Source organism: Rattus rattus, chromosome 14, assembly GCF_011064425.1.
Source record: "Rattus rattus isolate New Zealand chromosome 14, Rrattus_CSIRO_v1, whole genome shotgun sequence".
Taxonomy (NCBI): domain Eukaryota; kingdom Metazoa; phylum Chordata; class Mammalia; order Rodentia; family Muridae; genus Rattus; species Rattus rattus.
The window spans coordinates 79998734-80024941 of NC_046167.1; the positions used below are offsets into that span (position 1 = coordinate 79998734).

A 26208-nucleotide genomic window follows, 5' to 3' on the forward strand; every position below is an offset into this window, starting at 1 on the left:
GGGGGTTTGTTTCCGTCGCACCTCCCCGCCCCCTCTGCACAGAACGCATCTGGCTCCGGCCCCCATGTCTAATTCTCCTTACTCATTTCAGTTCTGTGACACCCACCCACCCCAGCCCACTTGTCTTAATGTCACATCTTAGAACCACCGTGGGCTCGGGGAGGGGGAAATCAGGCAGCGCTGGTGTTACTCACGAGTGAATTTCCCCAGGTGGGTAAACTCCATGGCAGGCCACAGAGGGGCCTCCTCATTCCAGCAATCTGGCCAGGCCCACAGACTCGCAGCCTAGGAGGAGGAGAGAAGGAGGGGTCAGCTTTTCTCCGGTAGTGAGGATCCCGCTGATCCGTTGTAGTGCAGCGAGGAGGCCGGAGACTGTGGGGTGGGCTAGTCGCTGAGGCTGGGGATGCCTGAGCAGATGTGGAAGCAGCTGGAAAGGTGGCACAGCCCTTGGGTCGCCGCCGCCGCCGCCGCCGCCGCGGCTTTGGCTGTTCCTAGGAGACAGAGGAGAAGCCAGCCTGCGGGGGAGGGGAAGCGAGTGGGTTGCTGCTTTTAGCAGCTGAAAGGGTTGCAGGGAGCTCTGGGTAAGACATTTTCTAGCACCGTCGCTTCTGCGGTAGAAGCCTGCCGCGAGTAAGTCAGAGAGGAAGGAGGATTGGGAGGGAAGGAGGTCTCAGTTGCAGCCATGCCGAATCACGGTCGCTGATCAGGGTCCCTCACGGGTCTGCTGGGAGAACCCAGAGAGCAGCGCCAGTTCCCGGGTGCATGCACAGTTTGGTGGCTACTAACCCTGCCGGGCCTCCCACAATGGAGGGCGAAAGGTACGTATGTGTAAGTGTGTTGAGTGCAGTATGCATGTGTAAGCAAACACGAGCTTAAGGTGTAACCACCGACATTTGTTTGCATCAGCTAAGCAGGCTTGCGGATCCTGGCAACTGCAGAATCCCAAAGCAGAGTGGGGACAGACAAGTCTCTTTGGTAAACCTCTTCCAGCTCAACGCTCCAGATACCGGGCTCCTACCAAGGAAAGTCTGGGTTTGCTGGGCAGTGGAGCACACGGAAAGAAGGAACTTCCTGGCTTGTGTTGGGAATAGTCCCGTCTTGTTCCCCAAAGTGTCTGTCTGTGGTGGTGGGGATTTAATGATATTTCAGGGCTGGCCTCTGAGAGGGAACTTGCCTGGTTCACACCTAAGTGGTTGACTCTTCAAGAACCACGCCGGGTCTGTTATGTGTATGCTCCTGGACACTGGCTTCTGTGCCGGTGTGGGTAAAGGAAGAACGCGGTCAGATGGCATTTGCTCACAACCGGTTTCGTCTGTGTCAAAAAGTTTGAGAGATGCTGCAAGGTCTGTGTCTTACAGGCACCCTTGTTTCTCCCATCACGAAATAGGAACCAACTGAAGGCATTTCAGTCGAGCAGGAGTAGCCGGCCAGGGTTTGTCTCCTGGCAAGCAGGAGCACAGACAGTTTTCATTTATCTGAGGAGCTGATCTTCCCATTGTGAAGGCGCTCAGCGCAGGGCCAAGTTTGGCAGACGACAGAGCAGAAGTCTCTCTGTGCTACCACCTCCTCATCCTCGGGTTGGCGCCGGGCCGGGCTTTACCACGGCCTTACCGTTTTACTGGAGGAGAGAGGATCACAGGGCCAGTTCGGCTGTTCCTCTGAGTTGCGAGTTGCTGGTTACATGGGAACAGGCTCCACTAAACCCGTGCCATTGCAGTTGGAGAGTACTTTGACAAACGTGCACAGCTTGTCCCCAGTCGGGGCCCCTGTGAGAACAGGTGTGGCTCGTTTCACTCTCGGGTCTGAAAAAGCCTTAGAGACCAGTGCTTCGTGATAGTCCCAGTCACAGGAAGAGTCTAGGACAGTGGTTCTTAACCTTCCTAACGCTGAGACCGTTTAATACAGTTCCTCATGTTGTGGTGACACCCCCACCCCTCAACCATCGATTATCTTCATTACGTCATAGCTACAATTTTGCTACTATTAGGCATCTGTGTTTTCTGATGGTCTTAGGTGACCCCTGTGAGAGGGTCGTTTGACCGCCGCAAAGGGTCGTGACCCACTGTGCTAGGACTTTTTAGACTATAATCCTTGCAGTCTCTTTCTAGGCTCTCTTCCAAACAGGAGCCCCCTGAACAACGGGGCATCCTGAGGCCTTGGGGCAGAGGTGGACAGTGTCCTTGCCCTCTCCCAGTGGCCTGATAGCTGGCAGTGGGAAGGAGTGAGGAGAGGAGTGTAAGGTTCTGGACCGTGTCCGCTCGCGTGACCCTCAGCACATCTGGGCTGAGCGGCTGGCACGAGGCTGTGCCATCTCAGCTTTCGGGCGCAGCGGTCACATCCACAGTCCAGCGTTCCTCTTCTGAAGAGCTCCTCACCGGTCTGTGAGGGGAGCTCATGTCTGTGGCTTCTGAGTACACATTTGCTTCCAGTAGAGGTGAGAATTTCCAACATTCACCAGGCCTCCCGGGTCCTTACTTTTTGGTCCCTGTTCTAGGGACAGCTTACAAACCAACCAAACAAGACGCCCCCGATTTGTCCCTGTCTCTCGTCCCAACGCGCGCCGCTCCACCCACCAAGAGTTACTCTGCCGTCACACTCGCACGCCTTCTCTCCCACCGCAGATCCTCCGATCTTGGAGTTCTTTCCGCTCATTTCTTCCCGTTTTGGATTTGGGGGAAAAAACGCAGTTCTTTAAAAACTCCGCATTGATGTTCTTACATTAAAAACTTCTTTTTTGGAGGACTGGGTGGAGACGCTGAGGTAGGGTCTCTTCATGTAGCCCTGGCTGCCCTGGGACTCATTCTGTAGATCAGGTTGGCCTGGAACTCACGGATCTGCCTACCTCTGCCTCCAGAGTGCAGGGATCAAAGGCCCGTGCCACCTCACCCGGCTAAACCTCTTGTCTGTGTTTTAGACCTGAATGCTAGGCCCAGCAGGTCTTTTAGTGTTTCCATTTTGTGTGACTTACAGGTCCTCAAACTTAGAGATGTGCCTTCAGAGAAGGATGGTGGCGTATACTCTTCGGTATTCCTCACTGACTATGGCTCTGCCAACAGCAGGTGCTGGGTAGTAATTGTTCAGTTAACTAGTAACGTAAGCCAGTGTTACTTCTTTGAGAGTTCCTTACGGTGTATTTTGGTCATATTCATTTTCCCTTCCTCAGCTACTCCCAGATCCATTCCTACTTTCTTAACCTGTCCAGCGCGCGCTCTCTCTCTCTCTCTCTCTCTCTCTCTCTCTCTCTCTCCTCTCTTTCTCTCCTCTCTTTCCTCCTCCTCTCTCTCTTTTTCTCTCTTCTCTTTCCTCCTCCTCCTCTCTCTCTTTTCTCTCTCCTCTCTCTCTCTCTCCTCCTCTCTCTCTCTCTCTCTTTTTCTCTCCTCTCTTTCCTCCTCCTCCTCTCTCTCTCTTTTCTCTCCTCTCTTTCCTCCTCCTCTCTCTCTCTCTTTTTCTCTCCTCTCTTTCCTCCTCCTCTCTCTCTTTCTCTCCTCTATTTCCTCCTCCTTCTCCTTTCTCCTCTCTCTCTCTCTCTCTCTCTCTCTCTCTCTCTCTCTCTCTTCCCCCAGTTTGTGTTACCCAGTTACTATTGGTGTAAGGCCTGCCCTGGAGTGTGGACAGTATACCAGTTATCAAACCATTAAAGCCAACCCCCTGTCTCCTGCCACCTATCAGATGCTAGTATCTCTCCAGCTGGGGGTGGACTTTGTGGTTCCTCTGGCTCCCCCGTTGGGATTTTTGTCTGTCTTGGGCTCGCATCGATCTCGTGCATGCCGTCACGACTGCCATGAGCTCATGTGTGCAGCTGCCTTCTCATCTGGGAAAACGGTTTCCTCGAAGCCTTCCACCAGCTCTGCTCTTCCACCCCTCACACTCTCCACGGAGATGCCTGAGCTCTGGGAGGAGAGGCTGTGACACACACACCCCGTTCTCTCTTGTTCTCTGGATCTCAGCCTTAGCTGGTGACTTTCGTGAGCAGCTCTAACTAAAGAGGTGAAAGATGTAGACCTTAGGCAGCCTTGGCTCTCTGGACAGCCTTGGCTACCAAGCTGGCTAGCGCAGCCTCATTTGAAACCTTTGGGATGAAGGAAGAGACAGACGTAGCTTTGGTTTGTAAGTTTCCTGGAAACCAAGGCTGAGAGCCCAGTGATTGGCTCGGGTCACGAGTCCGACCTCCAGGGCCTAGAGGAGTTCCTGCATCTCGTCTCGTGCTTGCTCCACACCGAACCGGCTGGAACATAATTGGGGCTATTTTTAAGCATTAAGGCATTTCAGCCAAGAGGTTTCTATGAATTATTTTTCCTCGCTACGAGGGTACCAGAGTACTTTTTACCTTGAAAGCGTGGGCTTCGGAGGAACAGACTTAGTAAAGCGGAGTGCTTCCCAAGCCAAATGACCTTGTGTGTACCGTATCTTCACTGAACTATTTTTTTTTTTTATGTGCAAAGGGAACAGCAACACTATTCTTTGTGGGGTCAGTGCAAAGGTGAAACGAGGCAGTGTGTATGTGGTACCGAGTATTTCTTTTTCTGGCTTGGATGGTGGCTGATGTTATTCCTGGACACCCTGCTTCTGTGCTGTGCCCTGAGGGGCTAACGAAGTCTTCAGGATCTTCCTGTGTCAGTTATCCAAAGCAGACAGTGTGGGTCTGCTCACATGCGGACAGTGAAGGAAAAATGTACCCAAGTTATCTCTGCGCAGTGAGGTGCCTCACGAGACTTCACGCCTCTCGTATTTATTATTATTATCATTATCGTCATTATTACTGCTGTTGTTGATGACTCACAGGACTTCATATCTCTTATATTTATTTTTTTAAAAAAGACTTTATTTATTTTATGTATATGACTACACCATCACTGTCTTCAGACACACCAGAAGAGGGCATCTGATCCCATTACAGATGGTTGTGAGCTACCATGTGGTTGCTGGGATTTGAACTCAGGACCTCTGGAAGAGCAGTCAGTGCTCTTAACCTCTGAGCCATCTCTCTAGCTCCTCTTATATTTATTATTGTTGTTGTCGTTGCTTTGTTTTTCCAGACAGGGCTTTCCTTTCTCTGTGTAACAGCCCTGGCTGTCCTGGAACTCACTCTGTACACCAGGCTGGCCTCAAACTCAGAGCTCCACCTGCTCCTGAGTGTCGGGATTAAAGGTGTGCACTACCATATCTGGCGATTATTATTATTATTATTATTATTATTATTATTATTATCATAGATTTATTTGTTATATATACAGTGTTCTGCCTGCATGTATGCCTGCAGGCCAGAAGAGGGCACTAGATCCCATTACAGATGGTTGTGAGCCACCATGCAGTTGCTGGGAATTGAACTCAGGACCTCTGGAAGAACAGACAGTGCTCTTAACCGCTGAGCCATCAGTGGTTTTATGGTTTCCCACAGATCTACTCTTACCTCCCTTCATAGAGTCCCTGTGGCACGTAGACGGGCATGAGCTGGGTGCTCCTTGCCAAGACCCCGACAAGAGCTGCAGAGTTGTGCCTCCTCCAATGCCTTCCCAAGCTCTCCAGCTCTCTGCTGGTCTTCTAGATTTAGATCAGAAGATCTCCAGTCTTCTGATGCTAAATTTTCCTCCATGGGGACGTCCCCAAGGCTTCAGGAGTGAAGAAAAGTGATTTCGGGCTCCAGCTCTTCTCGATTCATTCTCTCCCCTCCTCCCTGTCACCTCTTTGGTCCCCCTCTCTCAAACACTGAAGATGACAGTTGCCTTGCAATTGGCATTTTATTTCAGATTTGGAAATCAACCTTGTGGAGGGATTAAAATAAATTTTCCACTTGCAAGGTAAATCCAGTTCCTAGCGACAGAGAGCGAAATGGTTGCCAGTGGGGTACAAAACAAGGGAGTAGGGACTGCCTCACAGGTGTGGGATTTCAAATCGGGAAGATACATTGTAGCTATGGAGAGTGGTGCCCGATAGGCAGCAAGGAAATGGACCTCATGATAAAAATTCTAAATTCTGTGGAGTATGCCACACACACAGACAATCCAGGCAAAGATACACAGTGACACACACACACACACACACACACACACACACACACACACACACACACACACACACACACACACACACAGACAGGCAGGCAGTCTTGCAGAGAAAAGCATCTTTTTGGAAGAGTTGTCATCAAAAGGAGACACTGGCTGTTCCCTTTACCTTAGACTGCATGCCTTTCATCCCAGAAAGGGTAGGAGGGCTCCCATTTAAGAAGGCTTTCAGGACAACTCTGCTGTGACCACCTAAGAGCTGTCCTCAAAGGACAGGTATTCTCAGCTGGCTCTCATGGCTGGGAGCCTGCACCGAGCTCCAAGGAGCTGCTGTGGTGAAGGTGCTTGTTGTGTGTTTGCCCTTGATCTGAGCACAGCAGCGAGGCAAACACTGAGGAGGAAGCTGGAGTTGCTTCCCTAAATGCTGACTTCTGCACCAACAGGTAAAATGTCGGTGAGACCCAGGCCAGGGCATGTGTCCAGCAACATAACATTGTTTTTTATTTCGATTCCTACTGGTAGTCACTTAGCCCTCTCCCAGGCCCTGAAAGTCACTAGTAGACTCTTGTGAAGAAAGTTTTGGGCTCCCATACCTCCTGAAAGAGCTCATCATTACAGTGGTGACAGCGGAAACCAAATTTCCCATTCTGGATTTTTTTTTAAAAGAGGACTAGCCTCTTCTCCTTTTTTATTTAAAGATTTATTTATTTATTTATTTATTTATTTATTTCATGTATGTGGGTACACTGTAGCTGTCTTCAGACACACCAGAAGAGGGCATCTGATCCCCATTACAGATGGTTGTGAGCCACCATGTGGTTGCTGAGAATTGAACTCAGGACCTCTGGAACAGCAGTCAGTGCTGAGCCCTCTCTCCAGCCCTTGGATTTTTTTTTTTTTTTTTTAAAGAATAAGGTCTTGAACTTTTTTTTTTTCTTTAATTGTGTAAAGGGAACACAGTCAGCAAAAGGGGCCTTTTCACTTCACACCCAGATTTGGCTTCTTAAGGTTTGTTATGTTTTAGATTGTTCAGGCCAGTTCAGGCAAGAACACTTTTCTGTGTGTGTTCCAAATCACCTGCTTTATTTGATGACATCCCTGCTATGGGAATGACCTATTTTTTTTTTTTTTTAAAGTTTCTAGATGATCCCTAAAAGTAGGTTAAATTGAACGGACTGGTGACAAACCATGTAAAAAGTAGTTTGAGGATACTTTGTTCTAAGAGTTGTTTTTTTTTTTTTTCTTCTTTGTTGTTATGTAAGTCCAGTGACTCTTAGGATGGAATAGATAACTTTCTATGATTTGTGAAGATCCTAGTGGAGTGGCAACTTTTGGCTTTTTTGGAAAGTCAGTTTGGCCAAGTGATGGTTTTGCCGAAGCAGACACAGGTGACAGGATGTTTTTGCTGAAGGAGACATATGAAAGGACGCTTGATGCTCAGAGGAATAGAAATTTGACCCCATGGACAGTGGATGACACTGGATGGTACTGGTAGACCTTGCCATTCCTTACTGGCCGTCGTTTGTCGTGATTCATAGAAAGAAACGCATCAAAAACTTAAGTCCGTGTTGTGGAGGTTTCTTGCTGCTTCCGCCGACGTAGGCGGATTCGCCGAGTGGTGTCAGCTGATACAGATTCACGTGGAGTTCTGCTATGACAGACTCACGTGGGGTTTTGCTGGGGCAAGACCCGTGGGAGGACACGTGATATTTGGAGGGATCATAAATAGGACTCAATGGACAGTGACATCGCTTACATGGCAAGCATTGTTGGTCTCGCGTCTTCGCTGATCTTCACTTTGTTGAGAGAGGGATGGCATAGAACTAACTTCTGGTGTCTCTTCTGGTCCTGGTCGCTCCTGCTGACTCAGCGGAGGCCTGGCTGTTTCTGCTGGGTCATGTTTACTCTCCTGACAATTGAAGATTAAAATGGCCCCGAGAAACTACTTCTAAGCAGCATAGAGCAGAACCGCGAGGCTTCTTCACCGACCCACTGACCTACTGTTGCTGATCCGTAAATGGTGTTTATGCGTACATGGAGCCATCTCTGCTGAGTCGTGTAAACCGAACTGCTGGCATCCTAACCACACGGATGAGATTTATTCCAGAGAACCGTTTCTAAACAGGCCCACCTCCCCCATATCCTAATAACCTTTCTTCTCCACTACCTCTGGTGGGTGGCGGGCTAGACAGGAGGTTAAAACATTAGAAACCGGGCTGGGATTTAGCTCAGTGGTAGAGCGCTTGCCTAGGAAGCGCAAGGCCCTGGGTTCGGGTCCCCAGCTCCGAAAAAAGAACCAAAAAAAAAAAAAAAAAGAAACCCTTATCAAAAACAAGTTTTAAGGAATCTAAGCCCATGCCTAGGCTGACTTTCCCTTTTGAAAAGAAAGACTTGTTGGATTTTATTGTGTGTGTATGAATATTCGCTTGCATGTAGCTTGTGTATCAAGTGGATCCCTGTTGCCCTTGGAGGAAAGGAGAGAGAGCATCACATCCCCCCCAGGAACTGGTGTTATAGAAGTTGGAAGCCCCCATGTAGGTGCTGGGAACTGAACCTGGGTCCTCTGTAAGAGCAACCAGTGCTCTTAACCATTGAGCCATCTCTCCAGCTCCCTGCTTTCCCTTTAACTCATGAATGCACACCGTGTCCTCTGTCATAGTGGCACACACAGTGAGTTCAATTCTCTCATCCAAGCCTAATGGAACCCTTTGGAAGCTTGGCCTCCCAGAAGTCCCAGCGCAGGAGTGTGTCTCTCTCCTCATCCAGTTCTGTTTGTGTGAACTCAAGGGCTTTATACCTTTCTGTAACTTGTTTGTTCCATCCCAGTTTTAAGGGAAGTCGTGAATTAAGCCTTCAGGAAGGTGATTTAGTAACATCCTCTCTTGAAGTTGGTCATGGAGGAGGGCGTAGTAGACATGGCGGCAACTAGTAACCGCTTACCTGAGCCGTAACTGGCTCACGTGAAGGGCTTCCGAGCTCAGAGAAATTAGCAGGGCTTTCTGGACAATTTCACCTCAGAGCGTCAGGAGGTAGTAGTTCCGGCTCCATGCCATGGTTCTGAGGATGGAAACTAGATAATGGGTGTAAGATGCTTTAGGGTAGGGGCTGGAGAGACGGCTCAGCGGTTGAAAGCATCAACTGCTCTTCCAGAGGTCCTGAGTTCAAATCCCACAACCACATGGTGGCTCGAAACCATCTGTAATGGGATCCGATGCCCTCTTCTTATGATGCGGGGATCTGGGTGATCCTGCTGAAACTGTGTAGCTCGTGTGTAAAGGGTGTGACTCAACGGCAGAGTTTCCGAAAGCCTTGACTCTGGTGACTAGACATATTCAAGTGCCAACTTCTTCATCAGCCAAGAGGGAGACATCTAAGGTTGGTGGTTTCTGTCTTGAACGGTTAGGCTTGGGATACTTCCTGGATTTGTAGTTTGTCAAACGTCTCAACGGGTTCAGAAATCAGACCTTTTTACTTTATTTTATTAAGCCTGTGTGTGTTTTGCCTGTCTGTATGTCTGTACACAAAGGTGTTTGGTACCCTCAAAGACCAGATGAGGGTGTTAGATCTCTTGGTTGTGAGCTGTCAGGTGTATCTGGGAATTGAACCTGGGTCCTTGCCAGAGCTCTTTTTCTTTTTTTTTTCTTTTTTTTTTTTTTTTTTTTTCGAGCTGGGGACCAACCCAGGGCCTTCACTTGGGCAAGCCAGAGCTAAATCCCAACCCCTTTGCCAAGCTCTTAAGGGCACTCTCTATTTTGAACCATCTTTCTAGTTTGAAAAATTTGACCTTTTAGTGTCCCAGACTTAGAGAAGCAGAATCTCGCTGATGACCTCATGAGAACCTGACGTACAATGGGCAGCATGCCCGCCATGAACCTGTCGTGAAACAGGCAGGGCATTACTGACAGCCGCCACTGTTTTCATTCTCTCTGAAGGGGACCCTGTGGGAGATACCGGAGGCCAACTTGGTCCAAGGACTGTAATGAGTTGCAGGTCCTGACCAAGGCTTAACCAAAGGACATCGTCTGATGATTAAATCACGTTCTTTTTCTCCGAGATGTGAAACCAGAGGGACCTACGGGTGACTTCTAGTTTCTGGGCTTTTCTTCCCAAAGGACGTTTACTTTTTTGAGAGAATTCAATGAGTGTGGTGTGGTCTTGCTGGGTACATCCTGCCTTCCCATCTTTAGGTCTCATGCCTACCTTGAATATAATGTTTGGCAGCACGGGATGAGGTCTGGTGTTGAACTGATTGCCTCTGAGTTGTGTCCTGAGAGACTAGTGGAGGAGAATCATTAGTGTCTGAGCTGTGGCTGTCTTGCTTGGGCTCCTTATCCCTGGTGGGTTCCTCCACACCGGCCATGTTCTGCAGGTCCTTGTCTCTAGGACCCTAAACTCCTTGGAGACCCCCCTCTCTCTCCATGAGCCCCCTGCCTTTCCTTTTGCCTCGTTGTCTGGAGTTTTCCCACATGGGAACCTGAGGACTCTCAGGTAAGCAGTGATCTGTCTTTCTTTCCTCTTTCCTGGGTGCCAGCCTTTTCTCTCCCACAATCCTCCTGATTTCCCATCACCTCTGTAGGGGTCTGTGCTGTGCCTCCTCCCTCCCAGGGAGGGGAAAGAAGTAAATGGAAGGAGAGAGACCCATGCTTAGTTTTAGAGAGGGGAAGTGAGGAAGCACACAGCTGTCGATAGTTTTAGCCCACACACCTTCTTTATTCAAGGCTCACTGCTGAGCGCCTATGCCATGCTAGACGTTAGGACGATGGAGCTAAGCGGCCATCTTGGGTCTCAAGGAGGAGTCTTACTTCACAAAGCTGCTCATTCAGGAAGTTTGCGACTCAGTCATTCAACTTGGCTATTGTTGCGGTAAAAATCAAAAAATGGATCAGCGGCTGGCTGTACCTGCACGCTCCCACTCCCGCGCAGATCCGCTGGAGCTGCGCGCCCCGGCTCTCTCTGCCAGCCGCTTTCATACACTGTCCCCTTGGCGGGTTGTTACCACACCTGACACACACGCTGTGTTCCGAGGGCCGTTCTAGCGTGGCACCATGCCATGCTGGTTCCAGGCGTTCTATAGGCTAGCACGGCTTCCAGAACCGAGACAAGCTGTCTCTCTGCCCGCTGGGAACTTTGCTCGCATCCCCTGTAGCCCGGTAGAATCAAAGCTTTAGAAACTCGTAGTTTAGCAATTAGATTTACACGTTAAATTCTCAATCTACAATACATCCGCAGAATAAGTTCACTGCCAATTAATAAAGATAGAAACCGCCCACCTCGACAAGATGAAACTGACCTAGACCACCTGGATCGGAATCCTCCTCTGTCTCCGCCTTCCTTTCCTTGCTCCTCCTCCTCCTCGCTCCTTCCTAGACTTTTCCCCGCCTACCCTTCCTTCTCATCCAATGATAGGCTTCGTCTTCTCCTGGACCCGCCTTGCTGCATAATGACATCATCCTACAGGCTACTATGAAAATTTAATAACGTAAATAAATTATATTAAAGCGTTCAGCGCTTCCGGCTCTCCCGTTTACTCTCATCTAGGCCCTTGAATTGGTCTGTCGTCTCTCACGGGAAGTGGCTGTTCACCCGTGCAATAGCGGGAAATCTCCTGGACGGATGATTTATACTACGGGAAATAACAACCGTGATAAATCAGAGTTCCTTCCCCTCGTCCGGCTGAGACACCGACCAGCACACATTGTGTGGGGAAGACAGACAGGAAGAGCTGTTCAGAGGACAGCTGGTCAGGCTGCCTGGTAGGGAAGGCCCCTAGCTGGTCACAGGACGATCGGCGACTGAGCTGGACTGAGGGGAGCAGAGGTGGCAATCGATGCGTGCTTTAGGCCGACACACTTCACCAAGACAAAGACGACCAGGCATTTAGGCTGAGGCAAATATGATAGTTATACGGTAATGAAGAGTCTCCAGGGCAGTGGCAGGATGGTGAAAGGTCATGATTGTTCTCCGAGATTCATTCTGAACCCCGAGAGGAATGAGAGGAGGCCTCAGTCAAAATGGCTGGACCATTGCTGCCACAGTGAAGGAGCTGGTGGTGAGAACCCAGGCAACAGATGAGATGGAAGGAAGGTTGTGGCAGCAGCAGCCGGGGGAAGGAGGTTGTAAATAGGAGAGATAACAGAGGACAGGGTTTCAGAATTGTGGATGCGTGGGACACGTGTGTGCATTAAACAAGCCTTGAAGGACGACAGCTCAGGTTCTGACCGGGATAGATGTACTCCTATTGGTTGTGTCACGGGAGGCAGAGAATCCAGAAAGAAATCCCAGCCTGCGAGAGGGCCGTTCGGGATATGTGTGGATTCGCTTACATAACAGTAGGGGAGAAGACAAGACGGGCTGTGGCCTGTGGGATTTAGAGAGCAGGGGAGGTGATCGATCTAGAGAGGCACAGTCATAACGTTTATCCTCTTTGTTTTCTTTTCCCCCCCAAGACAGGGTTTCTTTGCATAGTCCCGGTAGTCCTGGAACTCGATCTGTATGTAGACCAGGCTGGCCTTGAGCTCAGAGATCCACCCGTCCCTGCCTCCCAAGTGCTAGGGGTCAAGGTGTGCAGCACCAGCGGCCAGCAAGAGCACACGTCTCTTATGTACACTTTTATACTAGTTTCCGTGTGTTCATGTGTAGTTGAGGCCTCCTCCCGTGTCAGTGTCTGCAGTCGTTTGTCCACGGTGGTTGAGTCAGTGACGTCGTCCACTCTGCTTTGCTATGTAACACCTGTAAGGACAGATGAGAGGTTTTTAGCTCCAAACCCACCCCTGACATTCACCGATGGCCCACTGTACCATGAGCCCATGCCAGGTAGGCAGGGTTGCAAGTCACACAGTGTTGTGGGGAACTCACCGGAGAAGTCAGCTCAGACGTGGGTTTAAGTCTTTTCTACCCAGCCTATGACTTCGCTCTGTGTTCAGGATCCCAGGGCGGCCCCGAGCCTTTCTCAGGATGAGCTTTAAACATAGCAGCCACATCCCGTGTTGATGCACTTCCATTAAAAAGAACAGTTAGACAGAAGTGTAGCTGCAGAAGCCAAAAAGGCAAGGTTAGTGCATTCAGAGGCGTTTCCCGAACTGTGGACTTCTGATGGGTTGGGCCTTTGTTTTAGGCTTGGCACGAGGCTGGTCCTGTTTCATTCTGAGTTTTACAGCCTCAATGATGCCTCCACCATGGAGTCATTCATGCGCAGGTCTGGGGCCCTTACAACAGACAGTCCTGGGACACATGGTCCTTACCCGTCAATACGTTGCTGTCAGGTTGACGAGATAAGTAATAAAAAAAAAAATCACACACAGCCATGTTCTATGCACCAGCTGGATCACGCTAGAAATATGATAGGAATTTAGGAAATTTAGGAAGAGAACAGTTGGGGCTGATACTGCAAGGACTGGCCAGAGGAGGCAAAGCTGAGGTGGTCCTCACAGAGCAGGCACTCAGGGCTGAGCTACTGGAAAGGGAGGGGAATTCTGTCTGCAGTGGGCAGTTCCTACGTGACGTTACCCAGTCAGGGTCTGAGTAGGTCAGTTCGGGATGGAGATCAGGGTTCAGTTCAGGTTGGTGTGTGTGGTGGTGGTGAATTGTGACTTTAGGTGGAGAATTTGTGAGATTATCTTGCTGCTGTAGCAGTTTTTGAAAGACTTTTTTTTTTTTTTTTTTTTTTTTTGGCACAAGGTTTCTCTGTAACCTCCCTGGCTGTCTGGCCTATGCTTTGTAGACCAAAGTCATCCCGCCTCTGCCTGCCGAGAGCTGGGATTAAAGGCATGTGCCACCACACCCAGCTCTTTTTTTTTTTTTTTTTTTTTGGTTCTTTTTTTTTTCCGGAGCTGGGGACCGAACCCAGGGCCTTGCGCTTCCTAGGCAAGCGCTCTACCACTGAGCTGGGGACCAAACCCAGGGCCTTGCGCTTCCTAGGCAAGCGCTCTACCACTGAGCTAAATCCCCAACCCCCCACACCCAGCTCTTAAAAGACACTCTTCCGTGGCCAGTGAATACATAGGGCAATTGGTCACTGCAAAGATGTGACCGACATGACCCCACTCGCCCTTCAGAAGAGCGGAGAACATCACAGCAGGGATGTTCGGTGGAGGCCGGTGCACTGCTCCAAAACACTGGAGAAGACACACCGAGAGCTCAAGGTGGGGTTCGGGTCGTGGGGAGCGGACAGCCAGGTCTGTCCCCTTTCTGAGGCTCAACTGTCTTATCCTGACTTCTTGAATGGAGTCAGTGGACACCTGAGAGAAATACATACAGGGAGCCGATTGTCGCCCCTTCCTATCTCTGAGCCCGGGATAGGTGCTTAACCTTTAAAAAAGATTCATTTTTTTAAATTTACATGTATGTGTGTATGTGTTCGCGCACGCATATATGTGCATGTGTGTGTACATGTGTGTATGTGTGTGTGTGTATGCATGTGTGCATGTGTGCGTGTATGTGTATGTGTGCGTGTGTGTATGTGTGTGTATATGTGCATGTGTATATATGTGCATGTGTGTATGTGTGCATGTGTGTGTGCATGTGTGTGTAAGTGTGTATGTGTGTGTATATGTGTGCATGTGTGTGTATGTGTGCATGTGTATGTGTGCATATATGTGTATGTGTGCATGTGTGTGTGTGTGTATGTGTGTGTATGCATTCTGCTCTTTATGGAGACCAGAAGAGGGCATGCAATTCCATGGAGCTGGAGTGTCGGGAGGTTGTGAGCTGCCCGACATGGGTGCTGGGAACTGAACTTGCAAAAGCAGTAAGAACTCTTCACCGCCGAGTCCTCTCTCCAGCTCCAGTCCTTGGCCTTTTTACCACTTGGGCTAAAGGAGTCATTCACTGCATCCATGTTGGCTCACACAAGTGAGTTGACCAGCAACAGGATAGTGTGGGAAACAGACTGTTGGGTCATATCCTTAGTCATTTGATCACACGCATTAATTTGATTGAAGCTTATGCAGTAAATGGCTTAGATAACTATTTCTTCTGAGTTCCCTCATGATTGGTGTTTTAATTAGGGTTTGATTGCTGTGAACAGACCCCATGACCGATGCAAATTTTATAAAGGACAGCATTTAACTGGGGCTGGCTCACAGGTTCAGAGGTTCAGTCCAGTATCATCAAGGCAGGAGCAGGGCAGCATCCAGGCAGGCCTGGTGCAGGAAGAGCTGAGTTCTACATCTTCATCTGAAGGAAGCCAGGAACAGACTGAGCATCCTCAGGCAGCTGGAGGAGGGTCTCCAAGCCCACCCTTTCACAGTGACACACTTCCTCCAACAAGACCACACCTTCTAATAGTGCCACTCCCTGGGCCAAGCACATGCAAACCATCACAACTGGTTGCCCAATTTACTCTTCAGTATGGTCTGATTCAGTGAAACTTGGACATTGGGGTATAGAGCCAGAGCTTCAAGTCTGCTGGGAAGGGGACATATAAACTGATTTTTTGGGGAATTTGATAGCGGTATACCCTTGCCAGTTCATGAAACCTAGAAGGCTGAGTCTCTTTAGACTGGCTCTGAGCAGGTTGGAAAGTGTGGCCATAGACTCTGGACTTGGATGAGAGAGTCGCAGCATGACTCAACATGGCCTCAAGTTTCATAGGTGAGAAGAGGGGGTCCACCAGCCTTGTTGGGGGTCACGAGCCAGATGGTACAGTGCTGTTGGGCGATGAACTATATCTGGAAAGAAAGATCTAGGGAAGGAAACAGCAGGCTCTAGTAACTGTCCCTGGCCAAGTATCCTAGGCTGAGGTACTCATGTGTGTGTATATGCATATGTACAACCATGGCCACATGTATATGTGCACTTATGGCCACATGTATGTGTGCACGTAAGTATATACATATATACAGATATATGTGTGTACTTATGGCCACATGTATGTGTGTACTTATGGCCACATATATGGGTGTACTTGTGCACATATGTATGTGTGCACTTGTGTACACGCATGCGCGCACATATGTACATGTATGTGTACATGCATGTACAATGTTCATTAACTTATGTACACATGTGTTTGCACTTATGGACATATGTATGTGTACACTTAAGTACATGTGTACAGAAGTATGTGTGCACCTGAGTACATGTATGCATGCACATATGTACACATATTGTGCAGTTATGGACATATGTATGTATTCACTTAAGTACATGTGTACAGATGCATGCGTGCACTTGTGTACATGTATATGTGCATGTGTTTACATGTATGTGTGCACACATGTACACATGTGTTGTGCACACATGTACACATGCATGTGTACACTTATGTACATGAATGCACAGTGTTGCTGAGAGGGTAAGTTGCTGTGCAGCAAGTCTGAGGACATTGGGAACCCACTTTGCTCTTGACTGTGGAACCTCAGATGAGATTGTAAACACCTTGGAACCTCGGGGCACCCTTTCTATAGTGTTCTACGCCCCGCACAATGGTGAGGTCATGAAGGGCTGGAGAGATAGCTCAGGGGTTACCAACACTGGTTGCTCTCCCAGAGGGCCTGGCCGGGTTTGGATTCTCAGAACCTGTAGGCAGTTCACAGCCATTCGTAACTCAAGCTCTTGAGGATGAGATGCACTCTTTTGGCCTCCACAGGCACCAGGCACACACTAGGTACACGGACATACACGCAAACAAAATACCCTAAGAATAAAATTATTAAAAAAAATAGAAGCTAGGCTTGGTGTACAGGGCTATCATCCAGCCACTCAGGGAGTTGAAGCAGGAGAATCATACATACAAAGCCTACCTGGGAGACACATGCATGCATGCATACATACATACATACATACATACATACATACATACAGAGAGAGAGAGAATGTATGCGTGTCTGAGAGAGAGAGAATAAAGAGAGAATGTGTGTGTGTGTGTGTGTGTGTGTGTGAGAGAGAGAGAGAGAGAGAGAGAGAGAGAGAGAGAGAGAGAGAGAGATGCCCACAGAGGTCAGAGGAGGATTTCAGGTCCCCAGAAGCAGTGTTACAGGTAGCTGTAAGCTGCTGTGCACTGGGAACTGAACTCTGGGGTCTGCAAGGGCGGTGAATCATCTCAACTGCTGAGCCATCTCTCCAGCCCTGACGTTATACACTGATGCTAGAAAGTTTATCTACAAAGAACATTTAATTGAACCAATGGTCAGGTAATGTGACACAATGAGATAGATATGGAGGCTGGCTAGAAGATCAATTTGTAAATGTAGTTGCATTGCGTAAATTGCAACAACCATTAAATAAACCTTTAAAAAGGACAATTTCTATTACAAAATAACAAGAAAAGCCTTAGTAATAGCTTAGGACAAAATGTAACAATTGTGTCTAAGATCTTCAGAGAGTCATCCACCGAAGCAGGAGCGACATTAGGAAGGACCTGAGGAGCTGGAGGCATGGCTCCACCCTTACCACTCTTGCAGACACCCAGAGTTCAGTTCCCAGCAGCTTACAACTGCCTGCAACACTAGTTCTGGGGACCTGGAATCCTCTTTGAGCCTTTGTGGGCTCTCACATGCACGAGGTGCATGTATGTACACTCAGGCACACACACACACACACACACACACAGACATACACACACATACACACACAGATACACACAGACAGACAGACACACACACATACACACACACACAGATACACGCACATACACACAGAGACACACACACACACAGACACACACACACACACACACATACACGGACAGACAGACAGATACACACACAATATTTTAAAGGACCTAAGTAAGTAGAGGGTGTCCCATATTCATGGATAGGAAGGAATAATTTAGAAGAAATACTGGTTCAATATAAATGGATATCTGTACGTTCAGTGCAGTTTCTATCAAAGGCCTATCAGGGTTTTTCACGGAATCTGACAAACTGATAACGAAAACCCGTGGAAAGTATAAAGGTAGAGCACACGAGGTGTCTCTCAGGAACCGTCAAAGGCTGGAGGACTCAACCTGTCAGAAGTTAGACATTGCGAGGCTACAGAAACAATGCGGCACTTGTATAAACTGACCCATGCCGTTGGCTACAGAGTAGGAAAAAACAGATCCCTAGGTGTTTGTGGACTAGGGAATGGGAAAAATGAGAATCGATGAACGGAACCTGTGGGAAACTGTGAACTTTTGTTTGGCACTGTGAAATAAAATTCAGCGTGTGATGAAGGGCTTGCATATCAAAAGGTAAAGGGTTGAGCGTTGATAGGACGCAGGACATCTGGCATTGGGATGCAAAGTTCTCATCTTTGCTGGGCGCGTCCTTGGACAACATTTTCTCTATATTTTAATTATATTTTTGTGTGTAAGAGTGTTTTGAATGCATGCGTGTGCCTGATATGGGCAGAGGCCAGAAAATGGCGTCCGAGCTCCTGGGACTGAGATGTATGGCTGCCATGTGGGTACAGGGAACCAAACTCGGGTCCCCTGAAAGAACAGCCTCGAATCCATAATCCTAATCGTCTCTGCACATCTCCATGTTTATCCTTCCCTGTTCGGTTGATTTCCTTGTGCGAGGGCTCCAAACAGCCCCGGGGCTCATTGGCATGCGGAAGGGAAGGCCGGGGAGGGAGCCGAAGCAGCAGACAAACTGTGGGTCTGGCTTTTCAAGTAGTAATGAATCCCAGTGGGAAACGTCTAAAGATTCCTGGTCCCTTGGAACGCCCCCTTAATAAGGCATCGTTGTCGCCAGCCGTTTGCAAGATGAGGTGTCGTGGTAAATATTAAATAAAAAAAATCTCTACCGTCCCGTGCTGGTGCCGGCACCCGTGGGCCACATGGCGTCTCTGCGGTATTTTCATCTCAGTCAGCAAAGCATCTCATCGGCTAAGCTCCCGACTCCCTCCCACATTGCCCTTCTGAGCCCAGCGCAGCCGCCCTCTTGCAACTCTCTTACCGAGGACTCCGCTCTCATTCCCAGCATCCGCCCTCTGGGGTTATCCTCACAAGTCCCAGTAACCTGTTAAAATCCAAACTCAATAAGCTTGTGGTTTAGCAACCAGACTTATATCTTAAATTCTCACTCCACGAAGCATCCATATAATAAACTCGCAACCAGTGGATGATGATATAAACTGCCCACCTAGATAAGACGAATTGTCCTATAGAAATCCATCCCTTATGAAATATTCATAACTACCTGTGGCCATTTAAGGCCACGAGGATCTGGGTCATCCTTCTCTGCCTCCACCTTTGTTCTTCTCTTTTTTTTCTCCTCTCTCCTACCTTACCAAAACTCTGTCCCCGCCTTACTTTGTCACTACCCAATCTCAGGCCTTGCCTTGTCTTGCGCTTGCCTTCCCCTGCATAAAGACAACATTCTCCAGTGAGGTGGGAACAGAGGCAGGACCCTTGGTGAGGGTCAGTCAGGGAGACCGCCTTCCAGGGCTGAGAGCTGGGACAAACTGTAGGTCCTCAATTCTGCACAAATGGGGGATGTCCGCCCTCTCGTCCTTCTGTGGAATTATGGGTTCCTGAACGCTCTCACACGTGAGCCCTGTTCTCCATGCTCTGGCCACTGTGGGTTTTCCAGGTTATGGGTGCTCTCTGTCTAACACCCATTCCTGCCCTCTCACTGGTCCAGAGGACAATTCCCCCAACTAATATCTTTTCCCCATGGTCTCCTCCTCTACTTTCTCTGAGCCATGGGCACCAACCTTTAGGTCATTGTGTCCGTTGTTCCCGTTGTCCCAACGCTGTCTGCTTTTTTTTTTTTTTTTTTTTAAACCTGTATACATTGAGTCTCTCGGCCATGTCTCTGCGTTTGGGAGGTTTTGTTTTTCTCTACTAAATCAACCCCTTGTGCTTCTGTAGCTCCTATAAAATCCATGCCCAAGATTCGATGTTTGACCATTACTTGGTTCCTCTCCTTCACTGAACTCTGAGTTTGAGGTGAGAGGGACCGGGCACTGGCCTGGAGCATGGTGTATGCCATCATGTCTCCCAGTACTGTAACACAGTACCTGTCACATGTTGGCTCCCACTCGGTGCCAAGTGAACCAGCGTCTCTGTGTAGAGTGTAGTGCTCACACTGCTTCTCTTTTGGGGAGGGAGGGAAGGCTAGGTGGAGGTTAAAAACCTGTTAAAAAGTCACAGTGCTCGGTGGAAGGACCAGAGCCGGAGCCTGGCCCCCTCAAGAGAAATGCGCTGTGCACTGGAAGGTCGTGCAGAAAGGCTGCAGCCCTTCCTCCACTGAGCCCGGGGTGAGAAGAACAGGCCAGGCTGACAGAGATGCCCCCGTGTGGGTGCGGAACCCCATCTGCTCTGGGGAAGGTGCACAACTGGGCTTACCAATATGTGATCTCTCTTTCCCTCCCTCTTCCTGTTGACAGCGTCAAGCCGAGCCCTCAGCCCACAGAGCAGGCCGGGGATGGTGAGAAGAACCGGAGGATGACCACTGTCAACCCTGCCCACATGGGGAAGGCCTTCAAGGTCATGAATGAGCTGCGAAGGTACCTCCCTCCCCTTCCCCTGCCCTCACGGATGGAACCCAAAGGGTGAGCTTCATCAGGGCCCGAGGACAGACACCAGGACACACCACCGCCCACTGAACTCTGACTCTTCTCTGCCCACCCTCCGTCTTCCTCCCTTGCAGACTCTGAGACTGAATTCTCCCCCTCAGTATCTATTTAATTCCTACGTTTCAGTGGTTCATCCCGAGGGGTCATTCACGGTCAAGCAGGCTGCGGGCAGACCTGAGAAGTGATATTGGGGTAACTGAGCAGTGACACACAGCTGCAGACCAGAGACTGTAGCTGGCGTGTATTTGGCTTCCCTCATTGTTCCTGGACATGATTGGGAGAATCCGCCTCTCCTGAAATGTACGTTAATACTATAAAGAAATTCCTGAGGTGAAAGGGAGCCGGTCCCCAAGCTGAGCAAGGAGAGTGAGCTCTCTGGAAGGCCGGTGTGCACGCTTGCCAAATGTGCTGCCTGCGGGTTCGGGCCCTGGCAGTGTTTTCCTGCACAAAGCCAAGGAGCATCATTTCTTCCTATCTCAGCCACTGGCCAGGCCCTGCACGAGTCGGTGGTGGCCATGAGGTCAGGAAGGGGAAAGGTTATTGAAAACAGCCTTACGGCAAGTGTGTTAGAGGTAGGGACCGACCTGGCAGGTTGTAGGTGTGTGGGGTCTTAAAGGATGAAGCAGAAACAAGGATGAAAGTGAACTTTAGGGTGACAGTCGAGTCAAGTAAGAGTTAAAGGTGCCAAGGGCAGTGGGGGCAGGGAGGGGCCTTCAAGCAGAGAAAATGGCCTATGGCAGAGGGAAGTTTTGCTGAGATGGGGGGGCTGAACATATTTAAACAGACATCCTCTGAGCTTGTTGACTGCTGTTCGTATGCATCTGTGTGGGCACACATGCCGAGTGTGTCACCGCATGTGTCTGTATGTATATGTGCCGGTGCGCAGTGTTTGTGCCACGGCACGCATCTATGCGTGCATGTGTGTATGTGTTGGTGTATGTATGTGTCACAGTGTGCTCCCAGAGTCAGAGGACAGCTCTCAGTCAGTCTCTCCTCTCACCCTATGTGGGCTCTGGGGACTGAGCTCAGGTTGTCAGGCTTAAAGTTCCTTTACCATCAAGTTAGCTCACCCGTCTGGAAGTTCTCGTTCTCTGTTATTTTCTCCTTTCTCCTTTCTGCATTGTCCAGAATTTATAACACACACACTCATGCACATTCTCACACAACACACACTGACATTCACGCACACCCACAGGCACATACACACTTATACACATTCATGCACTCACACACACATACATACACACATACATACACATATATAATATATATACTCACACACATACACACTCACACACACACACTCATATATACACATACAAGATATATACTCACACACATACACTCACACACATATACACACTCACAAACTCACACAGATACAACATGTACACTCATACACACATACACACTCACATGCATACATACACACATTCATGCACATTCACACACACATATGTACACACATACAATATATATACTCACACACATACACACTCACATACACACACTCATACATACACACATACATACACATATAACATATATACTCACAATACACTCACCTACACATACACACTCACATACATACAGATACAACATATATACACCCATACACACATACATACTCACATACACATATATACACATACATACTTACACACATTCATGCACACATACTCATATCTCACATACACATACAATCACACATACACATATAACATACACTCATACATACATACACTCACACACATGCACACTTATACATATTCACTCACATTCATGCATATATACATACACACACAACACATACAACACATACACTCACATACACACACATTCACACACACTCACACACATACACATACACATACACATACACTCACATACACAATCACACACACACACTGAATTAAATTAAGCAGCACACGGCATTGTTGGATTTGTGCTAGGCTACCTGCTGATTTCCTGGAACTTGGCACTGGGAAGGGATGGAGGCCATGGATGTGGACTCAGGTCTTCCATCACCAATAATGTCTGTGAGATGAGGTGTCCGAGACTCTGTGGGAGCCCCACATTTACTGACTTAGGGTGCAGGTTAAGTCAGTCATCCAATTGCAAAGTGGCCAGAGTTTGCCTGTCCATCCAATTGCCAACCTCAGGACAAACACACAGGATTCCTTGCTGACCTTGGGCTACCACCACCCCTTCATTTTAAAGTTAGAAGTCACCCGAGCCCCCGTTGGTTACTGACTCTCGTTTCTTTCTCCAAGAGCGTCTGCTTGACTTGGGTCTAGCTACCAATAGTCGTACTGACCCTTCTCCTTTAGGGCTCGGCACTGCCAACGACTGAGGAATGCTAGCTCCTTCTAGACACCTGGAAAATGGACACTCAAACTCAAATGGGCACGAGAATGCACGCAGACATAGTGAATACTCCACTAAGCCTGACCAGAGACTTCCCACACGTGCTTGACTCACGCTCTCTCGTGGATAGTGTTTGGGGAGCACTGGTCTAGGGACCACAGGCCTTTGCTGGGATTCAGATGAATGCTATTGTCCTCTGTCTTTCTGTTTTGTTCAGATGAATCGCACTGCTTATACTGGACTGGGGAAAGCTTATTTCAGGTTTTGGTATGAGTTGCCCCTGCCCCTCTGTCTTTGTCTTCCCCTCCAGACTGTATTTACCACAGCAGAACTTGGAGAAAATGAGGATGACCAAAAAGTCCCATACGGACTTGGCTCAGAGGTTTAGAGCGCTGGCTGCTCCCGCAGGGGACGTGGGTTCAATTCCCAGCACCCATCTGGCAGCTCCCAACCATTTGAGATTCTAGTTCCAGGGGATCCGATGCCCTCTTCTGGCCTCTACAGGCACTGCATGTACACGGTGCCCAGGCATACACCCAATTCAAAACCTATCTATATACATAAAATGGAAATAAGGGTTAATTTCTTTAATGCCCCATATGGTTTTGTTAGTGGTACCTACGGATCGATCTTTGGGGGAATCGCTTTCTCTTCAGCGTATCTCAGATCTGACTTTTTCTATTGCTGAAAACCCCCCCCCCCCGTTACTATTTTCTAATGTCGATCAGATGGGTAGATGGCATTCCATGTTTGGCTTATCTAAATAAAAGCCGGCTCCCTGCTGGCCGATCTTCCCTAACGCCCCTTGGGAAAACCCACTTGTAGGAGTCAGCGTCCCATCGGGGTTGTCCATCTCATAAGCAAAGACTCCACCTTGAGTAGGGGCTCTGGCGCATACTAACCACGTGGCCCTGGGTAACTTTATCTCCCGACTTCGCTCTTGTCAAGCACCGACCGAGGCTGGTCGTAGTACCACTCTTGCTGGGTTGTTAAGGGGTGTTAATCTGCGTGCACCATAGCCACTATTTCTACAGAATCAAGTCCCAGAAACAGAGTAGGTTTCAACAGCCGGGAGGAGAATGGTGAGGAGGCCTTTGCTACTGTTGCAGCCCGAGCCTCCTGTCACTGTTAGTTTGAAGATACAGTAGCCACCGAGCTCCGTTGCAGACCTAGGGCAGAGCAAGTAAGAGAATCAAAGCCTTGCCCCTCAGGGAAGCTTGTATTCTTGTGGTACTGAGAGACAATATCAAGTCCCAAGGCAGTTGAAGGCTGTCTTTTAAAAAGCCGATGAGCATAGGTTAGGCAGGGAGAAGGGAGGCCCGCACTACTGCGTTATCGATCTGGGTGACTTTAATGGGATTTACTGGAGAGCAGGTAGGCAGGCTTTGCTCAGCTGAGACTCAGAACTCCTCCACAGTACCCAGGGGTCTTGGCTGGCTCCTCACGGTGTCTCCATGCTCCCCGCCCTCACGTCGGAGCTATTTTAGTCCCAGCACACAGGCTCTTTGCGATTTATGAATCACACATCCTGAGTTCCCTATTCTTTTTACTTCTGTGGTAGAGAATGAGCTGTTGGCATGGCAACCACCCAGCCCTGCCCCTCCTTCGCATTTCGGTGCTCGGTTCTGGCTGTGCCACTTTGGGGTGGCAGACTTCTAGTGGCCCTAGTTCCTGACCTAGAGACCAGTGGGCGGTGGAGACAAGTCCTTTCCAGAGCCGGAAAGAGGGGAGCAGGAAGGACAGAGCAACCAGCCCTTGTTTACAATTCCCTCCGCTCCTCCCTACTCCTCCCTTCTCCCTCTCTCCCCATCTCTCTGTCTCCCTCTCTCCTGAAGCTTGTTTGTGCTTGATAAACATGCATTATTTCTACCGATCGGCCCCCTGGCCCCCTGTTGGTTTTCACTGCCAAACACTGCTATAAGCAGTTTTATGCCCTCTTAAAAAAATTAGTATTATTTGTGCATGCATGTGGTGTGTGTGTGAGAGAGAGAGAGAGAGAGAGAGAGAGAGAGAGAGGGAGAGAGAGAGAAAGAAGAGAGAGAGAGAGAGAGAGAGAGAGAGAGAGAGAGAGAGAGAGAGAGAGAGAGAGAGGAGAGAGGAGAGGGGGGGGTATGTGTATGTGTCCTGGGCGCCCATGCCGCAGTGGGTTTGTGGAGACCAGAGGACAACTTTGTGGAGTTGAACTCAGGTTGCCAGTACTGTCTACTGATCCCTATTGACCCAGCGTTGTTTCAGTCGTTGGGTGCTATGAACTCATGACTGATGAAGAACCATCTGAGAGGTCCTTTCTGCTTTACGAGGAGATGACTAACGTTCTCTACAGTTCACCTGATTAAATTGTGACGTTTAAAGCACCGACAGTCACTGGTCCGCTGTCTGCTTTAATAGTTTCATCTTTCCCAAAAGAAGTTCTGCGTACTTGGGACTTGCCTGCTTCCTCTGCAAACCCTGCCTTTTATCCCCATTCCTCGTTATCCCCTGAAGCATTGGCCTGCCTCTCGTCTCCATACATTTGGCGACTTTAGAATCATACATTGGGTGCTCTTTTGTGTCTGCTTCCTTTCTTTCTTTTCTTTTTTTTTTAAAGATTTATTCATTTATTATATATAAGTACCCTGTAGCTGTCTTCAGACACACCAGAAGAGGGCATCAGATCTCTTTACAGGTGGTCATGAGCCACCATGTGGTTGCTGGGATTTAAACTCAGGACCTCTGGAAGAGCAGTCAGTGCTCTTAACCGCTGAGCCATCTCTCCAGCCCCCATCTGCTTCCTTTCAACGAATGTTTCTTTTCCCTTTCCTTTCTTTTTGGCTTTTGGCTTTTGGAGTGTGTGTGTATATTTGAGTGTGCATGCACATGTGTAAGGCACACGCACGTATGCATGCGTATGCATTTAGAGCCAAAAGAGGGTATCAGTGTCATTCCTCGGGTGTTGTTCCATTGTTTTGAGACAGAGTCTCTCAGTGACTTGAAGTCACCTAGTAGGCTAGCTCAGATCACCTGCAGGCCCCCAAGGTTTGCCTGGTATTACAAGTGTGTCCTCACACCTAACTTTTTCCTTTTTAAATATTTATTTATTTTATGTATGTGAGTACACTCTAGCTGTCTTCAGACCAGAAGAGGGCACCAGATCCCATTACAGATGGTTGTGAGCCACCATGTGGTTGCTAGGAATTGAACTCAGGACCTCTGGAAGAGCAGTCAGTGCTCTTAACCGCTGAGCCATCTCTCCAGCCCCAAACCTTTTTGTTAAATGTGGGTTCAGGATATCAAGGGCCTGCTTCTAAGGCAAACTCCCAATGAGTTAAGACTTTCTCCAGTACTTCTTTTGTTT

The 26208-nt window shown here is 48.8% G+C and overlaps 1 protein-coding gene across 2 annotated transcripts in view; it reads left to right on the forward strand.

Annotated features, from left to right (window-relative positions):
• Window positions 1-695: 695 nt before the first annotated feature.
• Window positions 696-26208, forward strand: part of Klhl3 (kelch like family member 3) — a 116109-nt gene continuing 90596 nt past the window's right edge. For both annotated transcript variants that reach the window (XM_032884769.1, XM_032884770.1), the window contains exons 1-2: window positions 696-818; window positions 20319-20438. In XM_032884769.1, coding sequence (XP_032740660.1) covers window positions 763-818; window positions 20319-20438 — 176 coding nt within the window. In that variant the 5' untranslated portion in view covers window positions 696-762. The remainder of the gene's footprint in view (window positions 819-20318; window positions 20439-26208) is intronic.